Source organism: Schistocerca serialis, chromosome 11 (assembly GCF_023864345.2).
Source record: "Schistocerca serialis cubense isolate TAMUIC-IGC-003099 chromosome 11, iqSchSeri2.2, whole genome shotgun sequence".
NCBI lineage: Eukaryota > Metazoa > Arthropoda > Insecta > Orthoptera > Acrididae > Schistocerca > Schistocerca serialis.
The window spans coordinates 131502242-131525767 of NC_064648.1; the positions used below are offsets into that span (position 1 = coordinate 131502242).

General features: G+C 41.1%; 1 protein-coding gene across 1 annotated transcript in view; it reads right to left on the reverse strand.

Annotated features, from left to right (window-relative positions):
* Positions 1-2478: 2478 nt before the first annotated feature.
* Positions 2479-23526, reverse strand: part of LOC126426528 (zinc finger protein 235-like) — a 155259-nt gene continuing 134211 nt past the window's right edge. Inside the window, exon 8 of the mRNA XM_050088432.1 lies at positions 2479-3787. Coding sequence (XP_049944389.1) covers positions 2968-3787 — 820 coding nt within the window. The 3' untranslated portion in view covers positions 2479-2967. The remainder of the gene's footprint in view (positions 3788-23526) is intronic.

A 23526-nucleotide genomic window follows, 5' to 3' on the forward strand; every position in this document is an offset into this window, starting at 1 on the left:
TTTAGGCTTGTCTCACCAGGATGGTGGGCCTGCACCATTTTCCTATTATCCTTCAACGTGTACACATTAAGTAGACTACTTCATACACCATGCAGCATCATTCTTGTGTAAGCCAGGTTACAGAACAGCTGAAAATCTTTGTAACTGTTGCATATATTGCTCTCACAATAATTCTTATTGCAAGTCATAAGCTTTTGCTCATATATTCTACTCGATCATACATAATTTTCTTAGGCTATGTCTCCTCCATATGTTAGAGATCTGAAGATGGTTGTAGACAGCAACAGAAACTAGTTATCATACTTTTAACTGTGGCAGGAAAATTGTGGTTCAAGCATAAAAATCTTTTCACTTAAAAATTTTTTTTATTTAATAAACTTTACCAAGTAGAAACCAATAAGTAATTAGTTTTCGCAATAATAATACTAATTTGGTTAATGGCACACCAAATTATCCCACGGTCTGACTGGAATTTGATTCCCGAGAACTTTCGGTTTTGAGGTATGTGCTTTACCATTTGACTGTGGCACTAACTTTTTTTGAAAAAAGAAAAGTCACCTTCCTTTGTAACCTGGGTACTCAATGAACTGCCATCATTCTTCAGAGCTGTCTACTTTGATACACAACTGACAATTCCGACTTCTCTGAACTACCTGTCATTTAACTATCCTGGAGGACTACTGGCAATGATAATTCCAGCTTTTCACTGAGCTTTACACTACTAGTACCTTGACATGTTCTGTAGAGTCCACACAGAATAACTTGGCCCTGCCACAGAAACACATTCTCGTCCTGAGAGCTGGACGATTCCACGCTCTGTAACAAATGGGCAGCCACCTCAAAAGTCTGTCACCTGCCAGACTGCACACTCTGAGCATTCTCTTTGCTATCTCTTTATTACGCAACATTGCACCACAGTATTCGTGCTCCATAGCTGTGTGGAAACTTCTTTGTAACTGAGCACATGTGATTTTATGCAATGCCAATAAATTTTTGTCACAAAAGGAAAGAAAGAAAGCAAGCAAACATCTCGTTAACCCTTTGAGTACCGTGGTTTTTGACTGAAACCACCATTTTTTTAAAATTTTGTTTACTTTTAGCATGAAACCACCAATGCTGTTGCAAGACAATACACAATGTAATGCTACACTGAGGTACTTTAGGAGTCCAGTGCACTACAGCAGTCACTTATAGTATTTAGAGCAACAGTCAACAAGCAGCTTAAAATTTGTCAAATTTTAGGTCCATTTTTGCTTGTTATTTAGGACTACAACTTGTTTTAGGCATTATGAGTTCATGGAAGGTTTGAGTTGTGGGACTGTGTCTAAATCACCTCTTTAAAACAATTTATTGTTCACTTTTTACCAACTTTTTCTGGTATTCATTGCTTATTATGATGACAAAGGTTAATTACGTGAAAATTTTTAAAATTTTACATTTTTTTCATATTTTTAGGACTCCAAGGGTTAAAAAACGAGTTTGAGAGGGTTGCTGGAACTGCTAGGTATTCCAACTGCATGATAAAAAAGTAAAGGAAAGGGGGGAGGGAGAGAAAGCTTCCCAAGGCTATACTTCTTCAGGAAAAACCTCAAACAATGAGAGGAAAGTATTTATATTTACTTAATAGTGTTGACCAATTTCCATGTGAAACAAGTCCTTCATTTTATATCTGTATCATAATAAGGGATATGTTATAATACAGTAACTTTTAAAACACTTTTTGTTGTACGATATTTTCTTCTGGCCGTGCACAGTCGCACTTGTGCCACTTTGGTCAACCCTCTGTTTACACAACTATTTCTTTTCTGGTGATCTAGTGAGAAGCTACTAACTCTCAATGTGTATATTTGTCAAATTGTTTGTCTCACCAGACTGCTGTTATAAGAGCCAAAGGAAATGAATGGGAAATAGTGGTATTGGGATAGGGTTGTAGCCCGTCCCCAAATTTATTCAATCTGCATATTGAGCAAGTGGTAAAGTTGGTGTAATTCTGTCAGTGACAGCAAAGGACTTGGAAGAAGAGTTGAACGGAATGGCCAATGTCTTGAAAATAGGTTATAAAATAAACATCAACAAAAGTGAAACAAGGTTAATCGAATGTAGGCGATACTGATAATACTGGTCTAAAGATCATGCACTAAAGTAGTAGATGGGTTTTGCTATTTGGGAAGTATAATAACTGGTGATGGCGGAAGTAGAGATGACTGGTATCTGTGAAAGAGACATACTATTAACATTGAATATAAGTTTGTGTACTAGGAAGTTTTTTCTGAAACTATTTGTCTGGATTGTGGCCTTGGGTAAAAGTGAAACATGGATGATAAGCAGTTCACACAAGGAGTGATCAGTAGCTACAGAACAATGTTGATGATTATATGGGTATATCAAATAACTAATAAGGAGGCACTGAATCATATCAGAGAATAAAATTTGTCTCGCTATTTGGCTAAAACAAGGAATCAGTTGTTAAGGCTCATCTTGAGGCATCAAGGAATTGTCAATTTGGTAATGGAAGGAAGTGTGACTGCTGGACTACAGTTGGCATGTTCAACTAGATTTAGGGTGCAGTAGATATGCAGAGATGAGGTTTACACAGGATAGATGTGGAGAGCTGCACTAAACCAGTTTCCAACTGAAAACCACAACGACACTGACACAACCTGTTAATACCATTGTTCACTGACAGTAGCTTACGAATTATGTGACGTGTGCATTTGTAGGTCAAACTGCAAATCCCCAAAGTGCAAAGGTTGTTTGCCCTAATGAAATCTCTCAGTGCCATTCATGCAGGTACGGGCCAAGTTATTTTATGTGCACTCCGACAAGCTCAGCGATGTGCGAATTGACTCAGAGTCACTAACCGTAGTAAGTGATGTGGTGTTCCACGAGGTTTCGTACTCTGCGAGCTGCACCGGTAGGACTGTGAGGTGCACAGAACACACTGTCATCGTCAAGAACCCGTGTCCCTCACACCAGGGCCTGCACGGCTTCAACTACGGCTGTGGCTAGGTAGACGTGGGAACGCGAATGCACCCTCAACCGGCCGGCCGTGCCGAACGAGTCGCCACAGACACCGCACGAGTAGCGCTTCCGACCCGTGTGCACCCGCCGGTGTTCGTGCAGGTTACCTGAGCTGACAAACGTCTTCTGGCATACCTCACAGGCATAAGGTCGCTCGCCTGTGTGCGTACGAGAGTGGACTTTGAGCTTCTCGTAGGACGCGAAAGCCTTACCGCAGGTGCGGCAGCCGAAGGGCCGCTCGCCTGTGTGTACGCGAGAGTGCGACTTGAGGTTGTCGAGCCGTTTGAAGGCACGTCCGCATGCCTGGCAGCGGTACGGGCACTCACCCGTGTGCACGCGGCGGTGCACTTTGAGCTTATCGGCGCGCGCGAACGTCTTGGGACAGGAGTCGCACGCGTACGGCCGCTCGCCCGTGTGCACGCGTGCGTGGATCTTGAGGTAGTCAAACTGCTTGTAGCACTTGCCGCAGACACCGCAGCGGTACGGCCGCTCACCGGTGTGCACACGCGCGTGTGCCCGCAACTTGTCTGCACGGAGGAACGGCCGCGCGCACACTCCGCAGCGCAGGTCACCGGCATGTGACTTTGCGTGCACCTCGAGTGCCGCCGCCGTCTCGAACGACGCCTCGCAGCTGACGCAGCGGTGTCGGCCGTCGGCCTGCGGTCCCGGGAGGTGCAGTGAGGTAGGAAACAGCCCGGCAGCTAGGTTGCCACTCGAGCCTCTGTTCTGGATTCCGCTTCGGTTTTCACTGATGTCCTGGACAAACCTGTAACACATGAATAAAAAAATCAATTCTGATCAGTTCACAGCCACCACTTCCTCTTCTATTGAAACTGTATAGTGTATTACACTCAAATTAGTATATAATCTGATACACTACTTTACCATACCACAAATGTTACATGCAAGATACATAGGGCAAAACTTCAATCCCTTGTTACTTAAGGATTAATTGTTAATTTCTTAGTGCTATTTAATTTGCGCATTGAGCAAGCAGCCAAGGAAACAAGGGAGAAATTTGGAAATGGAGTTATAGTTCAGGGAAAAGTAATAAAAGCTTTAGCATTTGCTAATGACTTTGTAACTCTATTAGCGAAGGCAAAAAACTTTGAAGACAAGTTGTCTAGAATGGATTCCATCTTGATAGGTGATAATAAGACGAAAATCAATAAAAGTGAAATAAGGCTAATGGAATGTAGACAAATTAAATAAGAAGATGCAGATGACACATTAAAGAAGTAAATGAGTTTTGGTATTTTGATAGCAAACTGATGATGGCTAAAGTAGACACCATGTAAAACGCAGAAGGGGAATAGGGAGAAAACTGTTTCCTAAAATGAAAAATTTGTCAACATACAATATTAATTTAAGTGTAAGCAAGTCTTTGTTGAAGGTATTTGGAGTGCAGCCTTGTGTGGAAGTGAAACTTGGTTGATAATCAGTTCAGAGATGAAGAAAACAAAATCTTTTGAAATCACGTGCTACAAAAGAATGCTGAAGATTAGACGGGTAATGAAAAGGTGCTAAATCGAACTGATGGCACAATTTGACTAGAAGAGGGGACCAGTTAATAGATATTCTGAGACATCGAGGGATCACCTGTTTAATATTGGAGTGAAGTGTGAGGGATAAAAATTGTACAGGGAGACCAAGAGATAAATAAAATAAGTGCATTCAAAAGGATGTAAGTTGCAGTAGTTACTAGGAGACGAAGAGGGTTGCACAGGGTAGAGTAGCATGGAGAGCTGCATCAAACCTGTCTTCAGACTGTAGATGACAACGACGACAACAGCACAACCACCACCACCACCACACATATGTGTGGGTACAGAATGCTTCTGATAAATACGGCTGCCACTAAATTACTCAGAAAACGTTATATCTTTCGTCCATTATTTATATATAACTTTTTTCAAAATGCCCATTATTGTTATACGTTTGTAAGAAATATTAATATCAAAACATTTAGAAAAGGTCAATAACAGTTATGTAATATAATGGAAAGTCTTCCATTTTTGTAAAAATACTGCTACTGAGACTACTAAAATTGGACACAAAATTGTCCTCTAGGCAAAACGAATATGTTACCTAAATGGAAAAACTTAAATCTCAACATAAACAGATGGTGCTGTTAATTCTAATCGGATTTGTATAACAAGTATTATTATCTAAAAACACTCAAAAATGTTGCTGGGCACTCTTTTTCTGTGAACCCTTTTGGTGGCACAGTTCTTGGCTGGTTTCTGCATTGTATAGAAGTTTAGTGCAGGTACAACGTGTTTACTGTGTTTGGAACAGGAATAAAAGATATACAGAAAAAACTAATGGCCTGTGACAATTCATTTATAAACATGTGGTATGGACTGCAACCCAAAAATTCTTTTTGCAAACAGAGATCACTACTTATACTACTGTGCTAACAATAACAAAGATGACTGATGGAAATATAAATGTTGGTAGGCAGAAAGAATATTCACTAATCTTGGCACAAATTTGAAAATAATTTCCAACTTACCCTCTTATTCCATTTCACACTGTGGGACTGTCACAAATCAATTCACATACGATACTGATGAAGTTTGCAAAATAACGGTATAATCAGTGTTCAGCACTGGAGAGATAAGAGGAAGTAAGACTCCATTCACATTCCAGGACACACGACACAATACAGGGTGCGTGTCTGGGAAATACATGTTCCGCAGCTGCATTCTGTCACCATTTTATTGGAAATTCACTTCCACCCAGTTAACAGTCACCAAGACCTCTGCCACATCTTGGTTAAAATTTATAAATGGACGTCTGCACGTCATTTGCTATGTACAGCACGTCTTACCAACACACCTATGTGTCAAGTTGGAGTGCAGCCAAAGGGAAAATCATACACTACCTGATCATAAGCATACGGACACCTATTAGTGGGCATTAATACGAGGTGTCTCAAAAATCTGCGGAGGAATAACAACCCATTCCTTCTCCAGACCCAAAACTGAGAAGGTAGATGCTGGGTCTGGCGAGAAGTTGACATTCTAACTTGTCCCAGAGGTGTTCTGTTGGGTTCAGTTTGGGACTGTGAGCAGGCTGGTCCATTTCAGGAATGTTATTGTCCACAAACCACTGCCTCTTAGATGATGCTTTATGCCAGGGTGCACTGTCACGTGATACAATCATCGTCTCCAAACTGTTCACCAACTGAACACAGTACACAATGCCGTAAATTGTGTTCCTATTCTTTCACATATAGTATTTTCTTAAACACAATAAGGGGCCCACACACCCTATACTGTACCACCACCTCCTGCGTACCCCACTGTTAGCATTACGCATGACGGCAGCTGATGGTCTCTACACAGTTACCAAACCCCTCCACTGATCTGCCCCAGGATATATCGAGATTCGTCACTCCAAATCACTCATTGCCGGTCTTCCACTGTCCCACAATGTTATTCGTAGCATCGTGTCGAGCACCTCCTAGCACTGACTACAGAAATATGTGGCTTATGAGGAGCAGCTTTTTGACTCCTTATACACAGTACGTGCGACCTGGGCAACCGACAGCACTTCACAATGAACAAATGGTTTCTTCCACCGATTTCGTGCAATTTTTTACGACCTCCATGCACAACACTTCGCTATATGAGGTCTGCCTGGACTCAAATTTAGCTGCTGTTGTTTCTTTGCGTTGCCACTTCACAATGTCCGTCAGTACGTGAGGTCTGCCGTCTTAGTTTACCTGTGGTTGTCCCTTCATGTTTCCACTTCACAATGTCTGTCAGTATACGAACTCTTCCCAGTCTTAGCTTGTTGTCCTGAGACTGGTTTGATGCAGCTCTCCATGCTACTCTACCCTGTCCAAGCTTCTTCATCTCCCAGTACTTACTGCAACATACATCCTTCTGAATCTGCTTAGTGTATTCATCTCTTGGTCTCCCTTTACGATTTTTACCCTCCACGCTGCCCTCCAATGCTAAATTTGTCATCCCTTGATGCCTCAGAACATGTCCTACCAACCGGTTCCTTCTTCTTGTCAAGTTGTGCCACAAACTCCTCTTCTCCCCAATTCTATTCAATACCTCCAAATTAGTTACATGATCTACCCATCTAATCTTCAGCATTCTTCTGTAGCACCACATTTCGAAAGCTTCTATTCTCTTCTTGTCCAAACTATTTATTGTCCTTGTTTCACTTCCATACATGGTTACACTCCATACAAATACTTTCAGAAACGACTTCCTGACACTTAAATCTACACTTGATGTTAACAAATTTCTCTTCTTCAGAAACGCTTTCCTTGCCAGTCTACATTTTATATCCTCTCTACTTCGACCATCATGAGTTATTTTACTCCCAAAATAGCAAAACTCCTTTTCTACTTTAAGTGTCTCATTTCCTAATTTAATTCCCTCAGCATCACCTGACTTAATTTGATTACATTCCATTACCCTCATTTTGTTTTTGTTGATGTTCATCTTATATCCTCCTTTCAAGACACTATCCATTCCGTTCAACTGCTGTTCCAAGTCCTTTGCTGTCTCTGATAGAATTACAATGTCATTGGTGAACCTCAAAGTTTTTATTTCTTCTCCATGGATTTTAATACCTACTCCAAATTTTTCTTTTGTTTCCTTTACTGTTTGCTCAATATACAGATTGAATAACATCAGGGAGAGGCTACAACCCTGTCTCACTCCCTTCCCAACCACTGCTTCCCTTTCATGTCCCTCGACTCTTATAACTGCCATCTGGTTTCTGTACAAATTGTAAATAGCATTCCCCTCCCTGTATTTTATCCCTGCTACCTTTAGAATTTGAAAGAGAATATTCCAGTCAACATTATCAAAAGCTTTCTCTAAGTCTACAAATGCTAGAAACATTGGTTTGCCTTTCCTTAATCTTTCTTCTAAGATAAGTCGTAAGGTCAGTATAGCCTCATGTGTTCCAACATTTCTACGGAATCCAAACTGATCTTCCCTGAGGTCGGCTTCTACCAGTTTTTCCATTCGTCTGTAAAGAACTCGCGTTAGTATTTTGCGGCTGTGACTTATTAAACTGATAGTCCAGTAATTTTCACATCTGTCAACACCTGCTTTCTTTGGGATTGGAATTATTATATTCTTCTTGAAGTCTGAGGGTATTTCGCCTGTCTCATACATCTTGCTCACCAGATGGTAGACTTTTTGTCAGGACTGGCTCTCCCAAGGCTGTCAGTAGTTCTAATGGAATGTTGTCTACTCCGGGGGCCTTGTTTCGACTCAGGTCTTTCAGTGCTCTGTCAAACTCTTCACGCAGTATCGTATCTCCCATTTCATCGTCATCTACATCTTCTTCCTTTCCCATAATATTGTCCTGAAGTACATCACCCTTGTATAGACCCTCTATATACTCCTTCCACCTTTCTGCTTTCCCCTTCTCTGCTTAGAACTGGGTTTCCATCTGAGCTCTTGATATTCATACAAGTGGCTCTGTTTTCTCCAAAGATCTCTTTAATTTTCCTGTAGGCAGTAACTATCTTACTCCTAGTGAGATAAGCCTCTACATCCTTACATTTGTCCTCTAGCCATCCCTGCTTAGTCATTTTGCACTTCCTGTTGATTCCATTTTTGAGACATTTGTATTCCTTGTTGCCTGCTTCATTTACTGCATTTTTATATATCAGCTTAGGTGTGGTTATTCCTTCACATTTCCACTTCACAATGTCCGTCAGTACACGACGTTTGCCTGGTGCTTGCTCTCTGTGTAGTTACGGCTTTTCTTTCACGTTTCCACTTCAAAACATCTGTCAGTACATATAGTCTGCCTGATCTCATTTTAACTGTAGTCATTTCTTTGCGTACAGTTGACTTGGGCAGCTTTTAGAACGGATGATTTGTTGCTCAGGTGACATCCAATTACTAGTCCATGTTCAACATTGTGTAGCTCTCCTGACTGACCCATTCTTCTGTTATTGCTTTTTTCTTCTGACAACACCTCCTTTTATAGTGACAGGTTTGCCCGTCATGACATGTAGCGCCCCACTCTATATTTTATAGGTATGTCTGGATACTTTTTATCAGATGTTGTTTGTGGCAGCTAGTGAACAGCTATTAACTACATACGTAGACAGCAAGGTCATTAATAACATGTGCAGTTACAAGCCTGTCGAGTATACACAGCTCACTTCAAATGCGCTGATGATAGCTATTCTGTTGTTGAATCTGCAACAAAGTACAGACCGAACTGCGACTGACTGCTGAATTACTTGTTGTTTTGAATTACATCACAATTGTGCAGCGCAAAAGTTCTAATAGAATCTGATCTGACAAAATAGAGGTGCATTCTTGCTTTTCCTCCACACTCTGCTTTTAGCCAAATATCGACATTCGTGTTACTGATAAACACACAGTACATCTGCACCTTTCCTGCTGAAACGTAATTAATGATTACATGCAACTTAGGAATACTGGTTGTGCTGACAGCTTTCAAATTATTTGCTATGTGGGTAGCGCTTTCTTCATGTCCTCCATTAGCGTCGTCATATACTTCTTTTATGGTATGTGTTTTCAGAGGCATAATACATATTTTTTGGAGATGGTAGTATGTACTACTTTGGGTAAACATTTTGTATAATGTGTGGCCAATTTTTATTGCTTAGAGATTTCACATGTTGGTGCACCAGGTGCTTATCAACTGTCAATTTTATATTGTAGTCCAAGTTGTAAGTTGTGGTTGAGTTTACATAACTTATTCTCAACTGATTGTGACTTGTTGGGCTGTTATCTTGCCATGTCATCTTACAAGTCCCTACTATGTAGACTTATTTGAAAATCATATTCCACTACTGGAAGCGGCTCCTTTAGCTACTGGAATGGGCGTGTTCTTTCAGCACGATGAGGATCCTGCTCATTCTACTCCCCAGGCGACAATGTCCTCTAAACCTGCCATTACTCAGTAGATGGAGCATCAGAAATGGTTACGACGGTCCCCGCACATCATCACTTTAGATTTTAGCCTGTGGCAATGGTTGGAAGGTGATGTCTACAAAGAAACGTAAACACGACAGATGAACTGATTATTCAGTAGGAGAAGGTAAAGATGACGTCAGAAGAGTTACTGTGGTGTTGCCGTGAGAATTCGAAAGTTTATTGGAGTAGAAGGTGGAATTTATGAAACTCGACTTTGAACTTAATGTTTTATCCAAACCAGTCTATAATACTATTTTCTAAAATAATTACTACTACTCTACCAAACACACTATATTCAGTACTTTTGCACTGTCTGTGTCAAAATCATATTACAGTATACCCCCATTAGCACAAACTCGCATAAGACAAACTCGCAGTTAATGTGGAAAAAATACTGCCCCCAGCCAGAATACATTAGCTGTTACGGGAAGTCTTATTGGTTAACAAGAATTTTGGTTAAGGTGAATTACGAACTCTTTTTCAGTCGCTAGCACAATATTATTACATTGTAACACTAACACCCCATGTTACATTACTTCTATCCCATGTTACGTTACTTTTCAGTGTTAATTTTTTTCCAAAATGTATTCAAGAATAGCTAAAACCCCACTGTAAATTTGTTTCTAATGTACTAAAGGTTGGCAGTCATGATTATCACCTCAACAATCAGCATGTATGGTACATTAAATAAGTTCAATAATGTGTGCATTAAATTTAGAAATGTATTCAATGGCAAGTGTTCTTTAGTCGCAACCCAATCAAGTCACAATACTGAATAAAAATCTACAAATGGTAGTATGCAAAACATGGCAAAGAGGAAACATACAGCTCTAAATGTACACTAAATCTTAAGATTCTAGGTGAAGTGGACCATGGTACAAAGAAATCAGCAATTGCATAGCAGTTTGTAATTCCCAAATCTACTTTATCTGTGATAATTAAGAATTAAGAAAAAATTATTAATGCTGCTGCATCAGGTTCTGGAAACAAATCTAAATGACTTTGTAGTGCTAAGTATGAAGACATCGAGACATTACTGCCAGAATGGTTCAATCATATGCGTGAATCTGACACATCTTTAAGTGCCCCTATGATTTAGTCAAAAACAAATGAGATTGCCAAAGATATAGGCATCAAATACTTCACTTGTTCTGCTGGTTGGCTGTATCAGTTCCAAAAGAGACATTCAATTTCATCTGTATAAATTTGTGGTGAAGCAAATAAAGTTGATGAAGAAAGTGCGAACAGCTAGTTGCATGAATTCAGTGGGATATGCCTCATGTGATGTGTTCAATATGAATGAAACTAGACTTTTCTACAAACTTTTTCCAAGCTGCCCCCTGGGGATAAACTGTGGTAAGCATCACTGTTGAGCACGCAGTACACAACATGTAACTATTGCCTTCATATGTAATGCAGCCAGCAGTGAGAAGTTTCATCCCTGGGTTGTTGGTGTAAGTACGAGAAACCGTGTTGTTTTAAAAACATAAATACAGACACTTTACCTGGCAAATATTCTAACCATAAGAAAGCTTGGTTCGATGGACTTCTTCATTTCAACAGTCAAATAGTTGCTCAAAACAGACAAGTTATTCTTGCATTGGGTAGACACACAGCCCATAACGTACAGGATCTGAACCTAACCAACATAAATGTTCAGTTTTTTCTACCAAATGTGACAAGCCACCTTCAGCCCTTGGGCAAGGGCACCATTTCTCCCACAAAGAGAGCTTATCACAATTGACTCGTAAGAGCTGCAATTTATGCTGCTGAAAACAATACTGCAACCCCAAACGGGAATCTCCTTGATGCAATAAAAGCCACTGCAGCAGCCTAGAACTCCATACCACCACATCATATACAGAAGTGTTCTCACAGAGCCTGGAGTCATAGCAACAGTGAAGATGTCTACGAGTTAGATAATGTCGCTTCACCTGATGAATGGACAGTTCTGCAAGACATTGAAAACCCTGGGAATAGCATAGAGGAATTCATTAGTGCAGATGGCAGTGTTGTCGTATGTGGTCCTGTGCCAAAAGTTGTGACGAAGTGCAAGAATGGTCACCAGAAGAAAGTAAGGAGGAGGGAAACACAGATACCATTCCACCTACCCGTCAGGAGATGTTTGCAGCCTTGGACAGTTTAGAATCATTTGCTTCAACATCTGACTTCACTGCTGGGTTTACAGACGCTATAGTTACAACTGGTTGTGAAATTACAAGATTATAATTGAAACAAATGAGCCCTCGGTCACAATTATTTAAGTCTTATTGATCAGCCTTCAACACTTCTAAGAGTGCCTTCAACAGAATTAAACAATTAAAATGGCCTATAAGATAGTTTTTTATATATATTTTGTGACTAAAGCCCTTCTGGCCTGTTAATCATTCTATATGGACACGTAAGTACTGCTTCTGTCTTTTATTGTTAGTTAATGTCTTTTCCTATAAATCTGCAACTATGTTATAGGCCATTTTAATTCTTTAATTCGGATGAAGGCACTCTTAGAAGTGTTGAAAACTGGCCAATAAGACTTAAATAATTGTGACCGAGGGCTCATTTGTTTCAATTCTAATTTAGAAATGGTCACTGAACCAAGCAGCCATGTTTAAAACTTTGAAATTACAAGATGTTTTTGTTCCCGTGAATGTAACTGAACCATGCTTGAATTTGTTCCAAGAAAATTCTGTAATTTGTGAGTCTTGTGCTTTACAGTCACTTTATAAGGTTATAAGCCTGCAGCAATGTAAAGTGATTGATACTGTAGTGTACTATGCATTACTGTACTACTGTACATGTATAAGGGACATACAAAAAGAACCGAGCTGGAGGCATAATTACAGAAACCAGAACTTGTATGTTAGAAGTACTGACCCTGGCTGTTGAGACACTTGTCCCACTGTTACACAAGATGGTGAATGGCTGTCTCATAAAATTTCCGGGGCAGTGATGTTAACCGGTTGCGCACATATAGCTGGACGTCATTGTCTGAGATGAATCGTTTGCCCCTCAGGGCCTTTTTAATGGGACCAAAAATGGCGTAATCACAGGAAGAGGGATCCGGACTGTATGGAGGTTGGCTGAGAAGCTCCCATTTGAATTTCTGCAGGAGTGCTGTGACTGTGTTTTAGCACAGTTGTGGAGCAGAATGACCCCACGGATGAGGTTGCCTGGTCATTTTGATTTGATCGCTTGGGGAAGGGTGGTCAAGATTTGCAAGTAATGTTGGGCATTCACTGTTGTCCCATGCTGCAGGAAGTGAATCAGAAGGGGGCCATCTTGGTCAAATAAGAACGTCAGCGTAACCTTTCCTGCACTCATGTGGACGGCGAAGTCCAGCTGTACGTGTGGAATTGGTTAACATCGCAGCACTGGGAATTTTATGGGACAGCCATTCACTGCCCTGTGCCACAGTGGGACAAGTGTCTCAACAGCCAGGGTCAATACTTCTAACATACAGGTACTAGTTTCTGTAATTATGCCTCCAGCTCATTTCTGTCTGAACGCTGCTTACATACGAGGGTTGTTTTTTAAGTAAGGGCCGTTCGCACGTATAGTCCCGTAGTTTGCGCGGACGCCGCAACAAGCCACCGCACCACTTGCTGGCATCCTTCCCGTTCACACTGATGCAAGTTGCAGCTCTGTAGCTGACGTGTACGCATCGCTGTGCTACTTTATAATGTTTACGATTATTGAATCGCTCGCCGCGTGTGAGATACGGTCAGTGATACGTTTTTTGACCGCGAGAAGCCTATCAGCTGCAGAAAGTCATCGTCAGTTAACAGAAGATTATGGCTTGAATGCAATGAGTGAAGGTAAAGTGCGTCAATGGGTTAGAGAGTTTAAAAATGGCCGGCAAAACGTCCATGACGAAGAACGCTAAGGCCGGCCCTCTGTGATCACTGATGATTTGGTGGCTGCAGTCGAAACAAAGATTCGTGAGGACAGAAGATTCACAATTTCCACTCTTTCTTTGGAATTTCCACAAGTTTCAAGATCGGTTTTGTACAAAATTGTGTCTGAAAACCTAAACTTTAAGAAACTGTGTTCTCGGTGGGTACCCAGACTCCTCACAGAGGACCACAAAGGGAAGAGATTTGCCACTTCATTGGATTTTTTGATTCATTACGAGGAAGAAGGGGATGACATGTTGAGTCAAATTGTCACTGGAGATGAAACGTGGGTATCCCATATCACTCCCGAAAGCAAGCGACAATCGATGGAATGGCGACACACAACCTCACCCGTCAAGGTCAAAGCCAAACAGACGCTGTCAAAGCGCAAGATTACGGCAACTGTGTTCTGGGACCGGCGCGGTGTTTTGCTAGTGGACTTTATGCCACGAGGAACGAAAATCAACTCAGATGCCTACTGTGCAACTCTAAAGAAGCTCCGCAGAGCTATTCAAAACAAAAGGCATGGCATGCTGACAAAAGGAGTTTTGCTCCTGCACGATAACGCTAGGCCTCACACCTCTCAGAAGACTCGGGATTTGATTGATTATTTTGCCTGGGAAGTTTTGGACCATGCACCATACAGCCCCGACCTTGCTCCTAGCGATTTTCACCTTTTCCGGTACCTGAAACACCATCTTGGCAGGCAGCGCTTCAATGACGACGATGAAGTGAAAGCGGTCGTGAACTCTTGGCTGTCGGAGCAGGTGGCCGAATTCTTTGAAGAGGGAATTAAAAACTTAGTTGTACGGTATGACAAGTGCTTAAATAAACAAGTCAACTATGTAGAAAAATAGGTAAAAGTGTGTACAATCAGAAAATAAAAGTTTTCTTACAAAAGTATTTGTATCTTTTTTTAAAAATAAAAACGGCCCTTACTTAAAAAACAACCATCGTATGTATTAAAATCTGTGTTTTTCACTTAACACAAACTCATGGTTTTTCCTCCCTTCAGATTCTTGTAACACGGTTATGCTGTAATAATTTTGTAATGCTGTAATAATCTATTTCACAGCAACAGAATGATCTTTAGCACAGCCGAAGGTCTAGGTTACGTTGGTAGATGACTAGCTGAGAGGCTGGTTCTGGTGGCACACTGATCTGTAACATTGCCATAGGTTTTCATTATTTTTAACTAAATTATTTGGTTGTGTTTGTGGGCATTTCCCCCGCAAACTAAGTGTTTCTCTCCAGAAATACAGTTCAATCGTACTCAAGCACCTGGTATGTTAAGGTTGTTGATACATTAAATGCTCTCCCTCAATCAAAATGAAAGCATGGTTACACCACAGGCTCAACAAATTAGCTGATCTACCATCATAACTTCCCATGACCACTCGCGGCAGGTGTTACCAACACACCCTTTGAGGTTAGAATGTTGATGGCCTTTTGGAACTTATACCTGGGTTTCTGTGATTTTTCTGGGTAATAGACATTCCACAACTGTATTATGGTTTCTTTTTATGTATTTTTTTTTCATTCTTCATTATTAGTTAAGGGGTCACAGCCCCATTATAGAACAATCTTGTATAAAAACAGTACACAGAGAGTGGATCATTACATTACGGTACAAATTTTGGTAAACTAGTGAGGAATAGCTACGTAATCTGCAAGCAAATAGGTCTACTTCATCACATGAATTAAACAAATATGGTGAAATTACAAGTTGTGTCATTCACCTTCAAAACTAATAGATAAGATTGAGGAGCAGAGCCCCTTCACTTTATTATTATCATTATTATCGAGGCTGTCACATTACCTCATTTGTTCCCTAAAACTGATAGTATAAATCCGTGTTTCTTGAATTTAGTACTGCAGTAAGAAACTGGTGGAGGTCATCAACTATCTTACAAATTTAATGACAGACATCCTTTCCTGCTTCATTCATATTTTAACAATGTTAAAACATTCACAACAATGTTTAGTTTCACAAGATGCATTTCAGCAACGTGCTGCCGTGCCAGATGCCTATTTATGAATTACTTATTACTTTGTGATTCCCACAAAATCATTATACTTATAAAAAATATAATGTAAAATTACGAGCACTTGATGGTAGCAGCATGATATCAGAAAGTGTTACACGAAACTGAATACATGTATTAAAAGGAGGCAAACAGAAAAAAGTGTTATTTATATATGATCTTTTCCACAATATGGCAATTACAGAAAACTGACTACTAACTACAACTAATAATAATAATCAAGAAGATATGAAGTAAGATTACAAGTAGATGTGTCTCCATAAGCCTTCACCAGTCTTCAAAACAACTCTAGGTTTAAAGACGATTTACTTCAAATCTCTCTGATTAAATTATATCAGTTTAAGTTTTTGTTCCACAGACCCAAAAACGAGATGATTCTCTTGGGTGTGGAACATGTAGAAAGTGTAACATAAAAAACATAGAACATCTGAATATAATTCTCAATTCCCTGAACATTTATCAGGAGATTGTTAAGCTATGTGGATATATTACAGTAAACTGGAACTGCTAATATTTACAGAATTAATACACTGTCAGAATGAAACACAGTTATACACTCTTAATAAATTTATCATACAGAAAACTGAAATTTTTATATAACCTGATCTAACAGTCCCTGTTAAGATATTTGTCTATACAGTAGGGATTGCTTACCAAAAAGTCTTTCAAACTCAGTTTGAACTGTGCTTTGCCTGAAACCGAGTTTTAAATGGTTGCTGGCAGGTTATTGATAATGTGTCTTCCTGAATACTGGACCCCTCTTTGGACCAAGGTAAGTGATTTTAGGTCTTTAAGTAGATTGTTCTTGTTCCTAGAACTGATACTATGTAGTGAGGTATTGGTTGGAAATAGAGACATATTATTTGCAACAAGTTTCATTAAGGAATAAATATACTGAGAAGCAGTGGTTAGAATACCCAGTTCTGTGAACAGCTTTCTACATGATTTACTTGAATTTACACCATAAATGAGTCTTACTAAATACTTTTGCTCTCTAAAAACTTTTGCTAGGTTTGACAAGTTATCCCAAAATATGACCCCCATATGATATAAATAAATGCAAGTAAGCAAAGTATGCAAGTTTTTTTTAATATTTATATCTCCTACATCTGACATCATTCGCATAGTAAATACAGACTTGTTTAGTACTTCAGCAATTCTGTGGTACACCCTTCCTGCTTGATTTATTATCGGGTTTTAATGCCACAAGTTTAACACTGTCAACCTCTTCGATCTACATGTCTTCATATGTTAGACACATGCTGGAAGGAAATCTCTTACAGGTTCTGAACTGCATGTAGTGGGTCTTTTCAATGTTTAATGACAGTGAATTAGCTTCAAACCATTTATTATTGACAGTGAAAATTTGGCTAGCAGCCATTTCTAAATCTGTACAGGAACTGCTATTTATTGCAAGTTTGTATCATCTCCAAACAAAACAAACCTAGCATCTGGCAATGTAACAGACGAAAGGTTGTTAATGTCCACATGAAAAAGCAACGGACCCAAGATGGAACCTGGAGGAACACCACATTTAATTAATTCCCAGATGAAGACTGATTGCTTACACCACACGTATTTTGGAACAACATCCTTTGTTTCCAATTACTTAGGTAGCAGTGCCAGTGACACCACAATATTCTAATTTACTTTGGGGAATACTGTGATTCCCATGGTCAAAGGCTTTTGACAGGTTACAGCCTCTAATTTGTTATGTAATGAAGTAAGGACATTCTCACTGTACATGTACATCTATATCGAAATTCAACCTGTGTCTTGGATAATATATTATTTGCAGTCAGATGTTTAAGAAGACGCCTGAAAACAGCCTTTTCAAATACACTCCTGGAAATGGAAAAAAGAACACATTGACACCGGTGTGTCAGACCCACCATACTTGCTCCGGACACTGCGAGAGGGCTGTACAAGCAATGATCACACGCACGGCACAGCGGACACACCAGGAACCGCGGTGTTGGCCGCCGAATGGCGCTAGCTGCGCAGCATTTGTGCACCGCAGCCGTCAGTGTCAGCCAGTTTGCCGTGGCATACAGAGCTCCATCGCAGTCTTTAACACTGATAGCATGCCGCGACAGCGTGGACGTGAACCGTATGTGCAGTTGACGGACTTTGAGCGAGGGCGTATAGTGGGCATGCGGGAGGCCGGGTGGACGTACCGCCGAATTGCTCAACACGTGGGGCGTGAGGTCTCCACAGTACATCGATGTTGTCGCCAGTGGTCGGCGGAAGGTGCACGTGCCCGTCGACCTGGGACCGGACCGCAGCGACGCACGGATGCACGCCAAGACCGCAAGATCCTACGCAGTGCCGTAGGGGACCGCACCGCCACTTCCCAGCAAATTAGGGACACTGTTGCTCCTGGGGTATCGGCGAGGACCATTCGCAACCGTCTCCATGAAGCTGGGCTACGATCCCGCACACCGTTAGGCCGTCTTCCGCTCACGCCCCAACATTGTGCAGCCCGCCTCCAGTGGTGTCGCGACAGGCGTGAATGGAGGGACGAATGGAGACGTGTCGTCTTCAGCGATGAGAGTCGCTTCTGCCTTGGTGCCAATGATGGTTGTATGCGTGTTTGGCGCCGTGCAGGTGAGCGCCACAATCAGGACTGGATACGACCGAGGCACACAGGGCCAACACCCGGCATCATGGTGTAGGGAGCGATCTCCTACACTGGCCGTACACCACTGGTGATCGTCGAGGGGACACTGAACAGTGCACGGTACATCCAAACCGTCATCGAACCCATCGTTCTACCATTCCTAGACCGGCAAGGGAACTTGCTGTTCCAACAGGACAATGCACGTCCGCATGTATCCCGTGCCACCCAACGTGCTCTAGAAGGTGTAAGTCAACTACCCTGGCCAGCAAGATCTCCGGATCTGTCCCCCATTGAGCATGTTTGGGACTGGATGAAGCGTCATCTCACGCGGTCTGCACGTCCAGCACGAACGCTGGTCCAACTGAGGCGCCAGGTGGAAATGGCATGGCAAGCCGTTCCACAGGACTACATCCAGCATCTCTACGATCGTCTCCATGGGAGAATAGCAGCCTGCATTGCTGCGAAAGGTGGATATACACTGTACTAGTGCCGACATTGTGCATGCTCTGTTGCCTGTGTCTATGTGCCTGTGGTTCTGTCAGTGTGATCATGTGATGTATCTGACCGCAGGAATGTGTCAATAAAGTTTCCCCTTCCTGGGACAATGAATTCACGGTGTTCTTATTTCAATTTCCAGGAGTGTATTTTTGAAAAGCCAACAAAAGCGACTTTAGTCAATAGTTTGACGGAATCTCTTTATCCACCTCCTTGTAAAGAGGCTTAACTTCAGCATATTTTAGTCAGTCTGGAAATGTTCCACTGATAAAAGATCGCCTTTACAAATAACTTAAGATAGGACTCAACTCAGATGAACACACTTTGATTAACTTCATTGATATGTTATCATAACCACTAGAATAATTCGATTTTACGGTGGATGCTACTTCTTTGGGAGAATGAGTGTAATTTACATTTTACTGGAGGTACTTGTAGAGACTGATCTCAGATATTCCACTGCACTGTTTCCTGAATCTGATAACACCAAGCTGTACTGCTGTCATATATTCTCCACATAACGTAACAACATGTCTGTAATAGTTGTACGCCATGCATCATTTGCAAAATTCTCTCCCTTTTTTTTCTTCAAATGTTAGACATAAGTGTGCAAGGCATACAACTGTGACAGACCTGTTTTATTACACAATGTGGAGATTGTATGACAGCAGCACAGAAGGATCTGATTTAAATTTTCTTGACAAAGACAACTATTAGCTTCCGTATCAAGTTTCACATGCTACCTGTGCCGGCAATTTGTTTGTATTATAATGTATTTTTAAGGTACCTCAAAAATGTTACTTCCTGTCATCTTAAATTAGCTGAAAACTGCATTCACAAGATGCTGCATTATCACAGACAGTTCATTAACTAGTCCCACGGTGTCAGTATCTCACTATCTTTGCACTAAAATGAGCTGTATATTTTTCACAATTATATACAGAACTTCCATTTAAAGGTGTTTCTGAAGAAGAAATTACATTAGATGGAACGGTTTGATATGTGAGATCTGCTTTCCACAGCACTTATCACACTACTGAATATCTTCAAGCTCTCTAGTCCAAAGAGTTTCAGCCCAGTCCTCGGTCAGCAAAAATCAGAGGCCTTCGTTCAAAGAGTATGTTTGCTCCAGTATTTATATCCAACAAAACTGTAGCAAAGCAGCAAGCAGATAGCTGAACATGGGCACGTTGTATGGACACCAGCTGCTTCAACCATGTGCATTGTTGTCACATAACCATTCATTCATTAGAACCCATCAAACAGAAAGATTCTCAAGGACGTGGGATGAGTCATGGTATACATTAACAAAAGACAAGAAAAACACAGAAACTTAATCTACATGCAGTATTAACAATAAACTATCACTATACTGATTAATGTTATTTATGCTGATGACATAAGAGGGTAAGTCAATTATGATCCGAAATTTAGTTATATTTTTGTTTATTTTGGTAGTACTGTTGTTTTACATTTATGACGCATGCTTTGTTCTATCTTTGCAATTTTCACGCTGTTACGATAGTTTCATTATCGCTGCTGTGCTGTTAATTGTGGCTGCTTTGCTGTCTATTTGAACAAAGAAGAGCTGTGTTCAGCGATCCGTTTTTCGTGGTCGGGAGGCGTGTGAGGGGCCAAAAATGGTCGAAGATGTTCGGTACAGTACGGGAACAGTGTTTTGCCACAACAGAGTGTCTATGAATGGATTGAAAAATTCCAAAATGTTCGCGTAAGTGTTACGAATGATGAAGGAGCTGGACGACCGTTTACTGCCACAAATGAAGAAACCATTGAGCATTCATGTGAAATGATTCTCTTAGACAGACGATTAACTATTGACAAAGTGGCACATTGCCTCCAAATTAGTTATGGTTCTGCCTACAAAATCAATCCACAACAGACTTGGGTTTCATAAAGTTTGTGCAAGATGGGTCCCAAAACAATTAGCACAGTTACATGAACAAACGCAGTTGGACATCTGCAAAAAATATTTGGATCGCTATGGTAATGAAGGGGACAACTTCTTAGACAGGGTCATTACTGGTGACGAAACATGGAGCCATCATTATAAGCCGGAGAGTAGATGCCAAAGTATAGAATGGAAACACACAAATTCACCGTGCAAGAAAAAGTTCAAGACCCAACCGTCTGCAGGAAAACTGATGCTTATGGTTTTTTGGGACACACCAAGTCCAGTACTGGAACATTATGGGGAAAGGGGCACGACAATAAACAGTGTACGTTACAGTGAGATGCTTACTGCCAGGCTAAAGCCTGCAATTCCAAGCGAATGCCGAGAATTGCTGCCAAAAGGTGTTGTGTTGTTGCACGACAATGCCCGTAAACAGCCCACACTGCTGAAACACTCCAGAAACTCAAATTTGAAGTACTGGATCATCCTCCATATAGTTCGATCTTGCCCCTTCTGAGTGTCCCTTGTTTGGTCCACTCAAACACGCAGTAAGGGGCCGTCGATTTGCCTCCGACGACGCAGCGAAAGAAGCGATGCATTCCTGGCTCACAGCTCAACCGAGAACCTTCTTTTATGAGGGCATCAGGAAGCCTGTACAATGACGGATCAAGTGTGTTGAAATGCAAAGAGACTATGTCAAAAAATGATGGTCTTGTAAGTTTCCTATTTGATTACAATAAAATTTTATAATTACTTTGCAGATAATAATTGACCTACCTTCTTATAAATTAAATCAAGTAAATTAGTAAGGAAGCTGCTACTTTGCAAAAGGTCAGTTTTGCTGTACATCTGCTGCTTACTTGCCATTAGCAGCTTAATAATTACTTGTTACAGTGGCATTTGTGAAGGGGAATATTTTTTACATCTATAAGTACTGAGTCCTATTTATAATACACTTTCAAACCTGGCAATGCTTTGCAATTGCTACATTCCAATGGGAATCGGATTTATGAGGGCACACTGAAAAGTAATGGCTCTGACCTTTTTACCTCGTTCTTAATATCAGTGGAGACATTACATGTCACCCATATTACTCAGTCGACGTTCCCACTTTGATGATGCGAGATGCAACCCTCTGTCACTAGACGACTTCAAATTGCAACATGTAACATAGCGGTGTTTAACATAGCTCTGTCATTGCATGATAAACAGTGTGCTGTAATCGGGTTTCAACTGCAGAAAACGTGCCTTTAATTGAAATGCACAGAAGAATGAAAGCTGTGTATGGTGACGATTGTATCGACATCAGCACTGGAGGATTCTGGGTTGTTTGTGCTCATAATGAAGGAAACGGTTGTGCTACCCTCAACACGTGTGACATAGCTCGGAGTGGACGACCACATACGGCAACTGGCGTGACTCATTGGAATCGGGATGATGAATTGTCAGAGAAACTGGTCGGATAACACAGACATAGCTCTAAGGTAAGTATTGCATATCACGAGAGTGTGTACAGACCGTCACTGAAGAACTGTGGTGTAGAAAACTGTGTGAATGGAGGGTACCTCAAATGCTCGTTCCTGATATCAAGCAGCGGAGACTGGGCATACAGAGAACCCTCATCTTCAGCAGGACAATGCCAGACCGTACGCGAGTGCTGCGACATCTGCAACAACCCGATGCCTCGTGTTCACTGCTGTGGGTCATCCTCCACACAGTCCCGGCTTGGCCCCATTCGATTTTCATCTGTTTCCAAACCCCAAAGAACAACACTTTCGAGGACTTCACTCTGATAGTGATGAAGCGATGATATCGTAGGGGAGGTTGTGGCTCCGTCAACAAAGTCAAACATTCTACAGTAACAGTATCGACAAACTAGTCTCTTATTGGCAGAAATGTGTTTGTCAACACGGTGACTATGTTGAGAAATAAATATGTAGGCATGAAATGCAAAATTTTAGTTCCTGGTTAAGATTTCCCCCACTTCGAAGGTATGAAACTCGAAATTATAGTAAATAGTCTGTGTCAGGAAGTTGTTTCTGAAAGTATTTGTATGCAGTGTAGCCATGTATGGAAGTGAAACATGGACGATAAATAGTTTAGACAAGAAGAGGATAGAAGCTTTCGAAATGTGGTGCTACAGAAGAATGCTGAAGATTAGATGGGTAGATCACATAACTAATGAGGAGTTATTGAATAGAATTTGGGAGAAGAGGAGCTTGTGGCATAACTTGACTAGAAGAAGGGATCGGTTGGTAGGACATGTTCTGAGACATCGAGGGATCACCAATTTAGTACTGGAGGGCAGCGTGGAGGGTAAAAATCGTAGAGGGAGACCGAGAGATGAATACACTAAGCAGATTCAGAAGGATGTAGGCTGCAGTAGGTACTGGGAGATGAAGAAGCTTGCACAGGATAGGGTAGCGTGGAGAGCTGCGTCAAACCAGTCTCAGGACTGAAGACCACAACTACAACAACAGTCTGTGCTAATACAGAGTGGAGAAAAGTTGCTACCAAAAAACTCAAAAAGTTCTTGACCATTTTACTTCAAATTTTCACATGCTACTCTAAAAAACATTTCAATTGTAAATCAGTTTCGACA